At 42.7% G+C, this 7,243-nt stretch overlaps 1 protein-coding gene across 2 annotated transcripts; it reads right to left on the reverse strand.

The window, feature by feature from the left end:
* Positions 1-3,932: 3,932 nt before the first annotated feature.
* On the reverse strand, positions 3,933-6,813 carry Atp5mc3 (ATP synthase membrane subunit c locus 3). Of its 2 annotated transcripts, none has more exons than XM_013118022.3 (5): positions 6,663-6,813; positions 6,383-6,488; positions 5,330-5,407; positions 4,654-4,847; positions 3,933-4,193 (listed from the first exon to the last, which is right to left on the reverse strand). In XM_013118022.3, the coding sequence occupies exons 2-5, from the start codon at positions 6,419-6,421 to the stop codon at positions 4,079-4,081; spliced, it is 426 nt and encodes a 141-aa protein (XP_012973476.1). In that variant the 5' UTR covers positions 6,422-6,488; positions 6,663-6,813; the 3' UTR covers positions 3,933-4,078. The 2 variants fall into 2 exon arrangements, with proteins under 2 accessions (XP_012973476.1, XP_005065204.1); XM_005065147.4 differs by having other exon boundaries at positions 6,673-6,795.
* Between the last annotated feature and the right edge of the window lie 430 nt (positions 6,814-7,243).

The following is a 7,243-nucleotide window of genomic DNA, read 5'->3' on the forward strand; positions in this document are numbered from 1 at the left end:
CAGAGATCTAGGAAAGTCCCAATACTGTTTTGGAGATTTTTAAGACTTTTAAAAATTAAAAAATTCTTATGCATATGAATTTTTTGCCTATGTATGTATATGTGCCACATGTGTCCCTGGTGTCTGCAGAGATCAGAAGAGGGCTTCAAATTCCCTGGAACTGGAGCTACATACAGGTGGTATGAGCCTTCACTAATTCATGTAGGGGCTAGGAATAGAACTCCAGTCTTCTACAATGGTTCACTGTTGTAATGAATATTCTCAAATCCATCACGAGGAGAAGCTCCTTATGCAGGATGGTGGAACGACTCAAAACCTGCTCCAGGTTTTCAGCTTTGTGAGCTGTCGAAGCTACTAGGGTGGCCCATATTCCTGTAAGTAATCCCAATAAAAATAATTGATTCACCAAGTTGGCGTTTGGTGGTATCCATACCTTGGTCTGTAGTGGGCTCCCAATCAGGGGTGCAGATGTGTATTCCTCTCTCCAGGAAGCCACACAACATCCTATTTATCATTAGCAGATCTACTAGTAACCACTGGTACTGATTTCAAGCCATTCCACACTGGTCTCTTAACAGTTCAAACACACAGCTCCAAATTTTGAATGGCTGTTTATGATCACATGATAAAAATTCACATGTCCAATAGTTTACATCATTTGGTCCCACCCTACCTTTTAGCTCTAGTTTACACTATTTCCAGAAAACTTTTTTCTTGCATCAGTGCTTGCCTGCTGTATCTTCCCTCATGCTATTCACTAGGTAATATGCTTTCTTCTTCTGGACTGTCCTCATGCTATTCAAGGTTTAACATAACATGTAGACAAGCAATGTTTTTCAAGTGATCTCTTCCTTTCAAACATCTCACCTATTATACCACTTACATGAAATTCACCTGTTTTAATATTTTTTAATTTTAGAGATTTATTTATTATATATACAGGACTCTGCCTATATGTATGCCTACATGTCAGAAGAGGATACAGATCTCATTACAAGTTGTTGGGAGCCACGATGTTGTTGCTGAGAATTGAACTCAGAACCTCTCTCTGGAAAAAGAGTGCTCTTACTAGCTGAGCCATCTCTCCAGCCCCAACTGCTTTAATTTTAATCAAAGACATGTCTAAAGTTTACTGCTAGATAACAAGTTTTGTATTCGTTCAAAGTTAATTTCATACTCAAACTAATATTGTTAATCAGCAAAACATTAAAAATACTGTATTTCAAGGCAATGGCATAACTTAGTGGAGTGCCTGCCAAACATGCACAAGGCCCCAAATACCTCTTTAAAAGAAAACGTAATACCAAATAAAAAAAAAAAAAGAATAAGAATCTGTAGTGTGCCAAGGAACAACATTCTGAGTTGAACTGGCACTCTGGTGCTCTTGCCTGTTGGGGATTTAAAAATAAGCCTAGTATTCTCAACAGAGGAAATGCTTCATTTCATGTTTGGCTGGTATGAAAGGAACATCTCTATTAGCTTCCATTCCAAAATTAAGTTACTAAAAAGTATTTCCCATCAGTATTTGCTTCAAAGCTCATAAACTAAGGGAGGTGGTACCTGTTTCTAAACTGATGTACAGTTAAGGATGTATCTTTGTTGTTGAACCCTTGCCTAGCATGTAACGTTCAACCTCCGGTACCACGGAAGAGTCAAGTGCAGTGATGGCACACACCTGTGACCAGGGCACTGCTGGGGAAGCTGAGGCAGGAGCATTGGGTTACCCAGTCTTAAAAAAAAAAGTAAACAATAACTATTTCTCTAGTATTTGATGTAGTATTTCTCCCATCTAGGTAAAACGGCCTGTAGTTCTAAATGAGTCTTTTTGCTCAGTCAATGGAAGCCGTGCACTCGCTGCACTGGGATCTGTTATACTTGGGACTCTCCCAGCAGAGGTAGCTTTTCTAGCATCAATGTTTTCCAGCTTTGATCATCAACCATGGATAAGTCTGTACCAAGACTGATTTTACTTAAAATGCACATGGAACAGATTAGTTATAAGTATTTCTCTATGATTTAAAAAATGGTTATGACTTTACTATTTTGTTACATAGTACAGGAACTTAATTGTAAAACACACATAAATTTGCCATATCAACCATTTAAAAAGTGTACAATTTGATGACTTAGTTTAACCATTTGGTGCTATAACATTTTCATTCACCAAAAATGAAATTCCACAAGCATTAGCTTAGTCTCTACAAACTTAATCATGTATTCATGGTCTTCTGGGTCTGGCTTACTTCACTTAACATTTTTCTTCATTTTTTTTTGCAGGGGGTGGGGGATGGGGGTAGGATACAGTTCATGACAGGATTTCTCTGTGTGTAGTCCTGGCTGTCTTGTGACTAGTTCTGTAGACTAGTCTGGCCTCAAACTCAAGACACTTGCCTGCCACTGCCTCCCTGAGCGCTGGGATTAAAGGAGCGACCACCATCAGTTTTTCCAATGTTTGCCTCATATCAGTTCTGTGGTAATCCTGCCTCAGCCTCCCAACAGCCAGGGATTGCTGGTATTGTCTAGAGTGCTGCCTTTATTCCTTTTAGTGATCAAAAAATTATTTTTCCAAAAATTTTGTATGTGATAGACTAGATGAATGAACTAAAAGCAATCCCATTCCTGCTCCTGGATTTTTTTTGTTTGTTTTTTTGTAAGTAAAGCTATATCTATTAGTGATTCTCCAATAACATGTTTAAAGCTACCCAGGAAACCTATTTTAAAATACAGATTGCTAGGTCTCTAGGCCAAAAGACTACAGATTAATTTAAACAAGCACCTAGGTGATGCTTATAGGAAAGCTTCCCACTACGCTTCAGGAATTCTTTCTCAGCTGAAAACACTAAAGGGAAAGAGCTCATCAAAAAAATCCTAAAAATTATAATTTTGTTTAGTTAGCATACAAGTAGTGGGTTACATTATATGTGTACCATTCTAGTGTGTCCCCTTTCACCTTCCTACATTCCATTGTCTTCCACCCAAACCAGAAACTTGGGTGTCAATCTGACCGTAGTTTATTTGCTGTGCCAAGAACAGTCTTTCCAAGGCAGCCCCATTTTCTTCCTTTTTCTAGGAAAAGTCTGAGCAAGAAGGAACCAGTACTGGGGTAGACCCTTGCTCAACCATCATTCCTAAGAATTTCACTACAAATGGTTGCAGGAGTGTTTCAGTAACTTTGGGGCTTAAAAATAGGTAGCCAAGCCAGGCGTTGGTGGTGAACGCCTTTAATCCCAGCACTTGGGAGGCAGAGGCAGGCGGATATCTGTGAGTTGGAGACCAGCCTGGTCTACCGAGCCAGTTCCAGGACAGGGTCCAAAACAATACAGTGAAACCCTGTCTCAAAAACCCAAAATAAATAAATTTATAACCAAAAAATATATGTATGTATGTATGTAGCCAATTTCTTTCCTTTTGGCAACTGCCTTTTAAAAGAGGCTTATTTAAATTAGAAACTAGCTTTCAATTTGATTGGGCCCCTTCTCAGACCAGTATTTACTATAGACACCGAACTACTTAATGTGGTGCTTTCAGAAAAAAACAAAAATCACATTCCCTCCCAGTAACTGCTTCCAAGTTTTAGACAGTTGACATGATTTCTTTTTAGATCCTGAAATATAAGGGTGGCACCAATTTGGAAGGTCATTCTGTTTCTATGTGTTCTAATTCATTGTAACCTTTAAAAACACAAAATTAATTAGATGTGATATCAATCATATTTCAAGGAAGCTAAAAGAACTATCTCTCCTTTACATTAAGAAACAAAAGCCCCATAAATCACAATCTGAAGTAAGAGAATTCCCATAACAGCACATGTAGTGCTTTTTCAAAACCAAGGTAACTGCTATACCTTCCTCTGACCCAGACAACCCTCTGCCTCAATGTATCATCTTCTCTATGATAACCCAAAATTAGGTAAGTACAAATCACAGCAAAAATTAAAGTTTTCATCTTTAATGAAATGACTTTGGAAATAACGTACATCTTCATGACACCAGCACTACAGTTTTTGGAGTCACAGTAAGATACACAGAATTATATCCGTAATTACTATGAATGCCAACATTTCAGGCAGTAATTTCTGTTACATGGCAAACAAGATCAAGAAAGCAACCATCAAACAAAAGAGACCCATAGCTTCAGACAAGGCAAATCCCAGGATAGCATATGAGAACAGCTGCTGCTTCAGTGAAGGGTTTCTAAAAGAGACAAAACACAGATGACTGTTACTTTGAAATGTTAACATCAACACATTTGATAAATGGTAAAGAATCAGATAACTAGTATGAGGGTCTTTGCAAACTAGAAAGTTCTATGGAGGTGCTAGCTCCCTAATACTACTTTGCTTCTGCCTCTCAAATTCTTTTTTAAAAACCCACTCCTAATCATGTGGCAAAAAGTTAGGGAGCTACCTTTGTGCCAAAAATATAAATGCTCGATTTACACCCATTTTGAGGGGTCCTGATATTCTTGAGGCTGGCTTCAAACATGTAATCCTCTAGCCTCTCCCCTAGCTGGTTGGAGTTATAGGCTTGTGCCCTTATCTATCATCTCTAAGTAACTAATGCACACAGCTCACAAAAACTATACAAAGGAACTACTATTTCACCACTTTTTCCTAACCTACAGCTTCCCAGTCTCTTAACCTGGGACAATTACCTGGCATAACCAATGATAAGGCTGCCAAAGACTGTTCCAATACCAGCACCAGAACCAGCAACTCCTACTGTTGCAGCACCTGCACCAATGAATTTGGCAGCGGTATCAATGTCTCTGCTGATTGCACTGGTCTGGAACTCCCTTCGGATCAGCTGACACATACCATTCTGGGCCCCATTAAATACTGTAGAACCCTGGAAACAGGAGATAAGGCAAAGGTCAATTTAGTAATCACATCTGTACTGCCAAAATGGTAACTTCTTTATGTTGCAGCTTGGTATAAACAAATAATTGTATGGCACAATGAAAAAGAACACCAAGAACTTGGAATAATTATTATCTTGTATAAGATAATTAACAATCTCTACCTATATCTTCTAGGGTCATTAAAAAACAGAATATGTGAATGTTTTTCAACAGAGCAGGCTTTTTTAATCTTAAATACAAATAAGTCAAAATTACAGGTTTAAAAATAAATACATACTAAAATATTTATTGCTAATTCAAGAGATTGTCTTGGCCACCAGAGTTCCTCTTAGTACTCACATTCTACATCTTGTCTGATAAAAGTGGAAAGAGACTCCCCTGGAGTCATTCATTCACTGTATTCACCCCTTCACTATAACAAAATTGCAAATTTAGACAGGGTTTCCTAATTTCTACTAGTACTACTTACCTCTCCAGTCCTAGTCTCTGGTCGAGATAACACTGATGCAGAAATTGGTCTATATGCAACTCTGGATCCAGCTCGGATCTATTAATGGAAGGAAAGGAAAAATTTCAAGTATAAAAACTACAGGTAGGTCTTCTTGTAGCCATAAATTCCAAAGAAGAAAGTGAGCAGAGATTTATTTATCTGCACAATTATCTTGGCTGTTTGGTCCTTGTGAATACACAAAGCCAACCCAACAACACTTCACGCGAACAAACTGTAAAACGTGCTATCTTATCTATCTGTGAAATAAAATCCTAAGAATAATTAAGGAAAAAGTGCCCGAGTGCTGCTGTGGACATTTCAGTCTAAGTGTAATGTTGTAATTCGAGAACGTTTATGTGGGCCGACATCAGGAATGCCACTATCAATGCTGTCATTTAAAATAGTAGAGCAGTTAATAAAGCTCCCAGTATTTCCAAAGTACTCCTAAATACCCGCTAATCATCAATTTACTACAGTGTAAGCAGTTCGATGGCGGCTTAAGAACCGATGAAATGTTCTGGCTATAAGGACATCTTGCAATCTGGCTTCTCTCTGCCCTTGAGTGTCCACGACACTAAGGTCACAGAAAATCCCTTCAGAACCAGGGCTTGATTCTCCAGGACAAATCCTTCCGATTCAGACTTCACTTAAAAGTCTCTAAAGAGCAAGCTTCGGGGCTCCCCCACCACCGTCCTCCGCCCACACGCGGAAGCAAAGTCCCTCCCTCTGCAGCCGCGAGTTTGACCTACAGACAAGCATGGGAAGCGCTGCAGAGGCCACTAGGCCTCAGCGGCACCCTCCTAACTCCCAGCACCCCGACCTTCGCGTCCACCCCAGCTCCACAGGGACCGGGGCCGGGTGGGGGAGGGGCGCGCTCACGTAGCAAGGAGGCTGTGACCTACACCGAGAGGGCCCGACAGGCCTCGGGGGACGCTGTGCCAGCCCCGGGGCTGAGAGGGAGGCCACCGGGGCAAGGGTGAAGGAGAGCCGGTCCCCCAGCGGGTGCGCTGGGCCGAGGCCTGGGTTACGCACCAGAGCGGGGGTGCGGGCGAGCTTGGCGCAGGCGAACATCTTTCCTCTGGGCGGCGCGGCGTGGGTGTGGGTGACAGGCGACGTGGGCTGCTCTCCCGCTTCCTCTCTGCCGAGGGAAAGGAGGCTTAAGGTCGTGTCCCCCAGGGGCCTGCCCTTCCCACCCCGGGTCCCCGGGGGCCTCCCGCGCAGGCCGTCGGCGTGGCCGCGTGCCCGGGAGGTGCAAGCCCGGTGGACGGGGCCCAGCGGCCCGCTCCGCCCCGGCCCTGCGCCCTCCGCTTACCTCCGCTTACCTCCCGAGGCGGCGGCGGCGGCGACGGCGGCGGCAGAGGTCGAAGCAGTGGGGCTGGGCGCGCAGGCGCGGTACGGCTCTTATCCCCGCCGCAGCACCCGGATGGAGAAGGCGGGGGGGGGGGGAAGACGCTCAAGGTCACTTTGTAACAACTTTATTGGTAACCAGAAGAGGAAGACAATGACAGGCAGTCAGTAACGGGCTGGCGGCGAGCGTTGAAAAGAAACAGAGCTCACAGAGGACAAACCCTGGCGTTGTTAGTGTCGCTAGCGGTGAAGATAATGTTTAATCCTTTTCCGCTATTGCGGACTGAGCCTTGCGCACTGAACGTGCCAGACAGGGCTTTCTACCACAGAGTTCCAAGCTAACACACTTTTCACTTTTATTACAGGCAGGTGAATTGCCCAGGCAGGCCTTGAACCTGTGATCGTACTTTTCAGTCTCCAATTAGCTGGGATCACAGGTGTGCACGACCAGGTCCAGTGGGCTTATTTCTTTTAAAGAACCCAGAAAAGGTGTTTAAAGACACCTAATCCTTTCTCGGAAAGAAGGCCTGATTAGAAGTACTAGAA

Source organism: Mesocricetus auratus, unplaced genomic scaffold (assembly GCF_017639785.1).
Source record: "Mesocricetus auratus isolate SY011 unplaced genomic scaffold, BCM_Maur_2.0 Super-Scaffold_100004, whole genome shotgun sequence".
NCBI classification, from domain to species: Eukaryota; Metazoa; Chordata; class Mammalia; order Rodentia; family Cricetidae; genus Mesocricetus; species Mesocricetus auratus.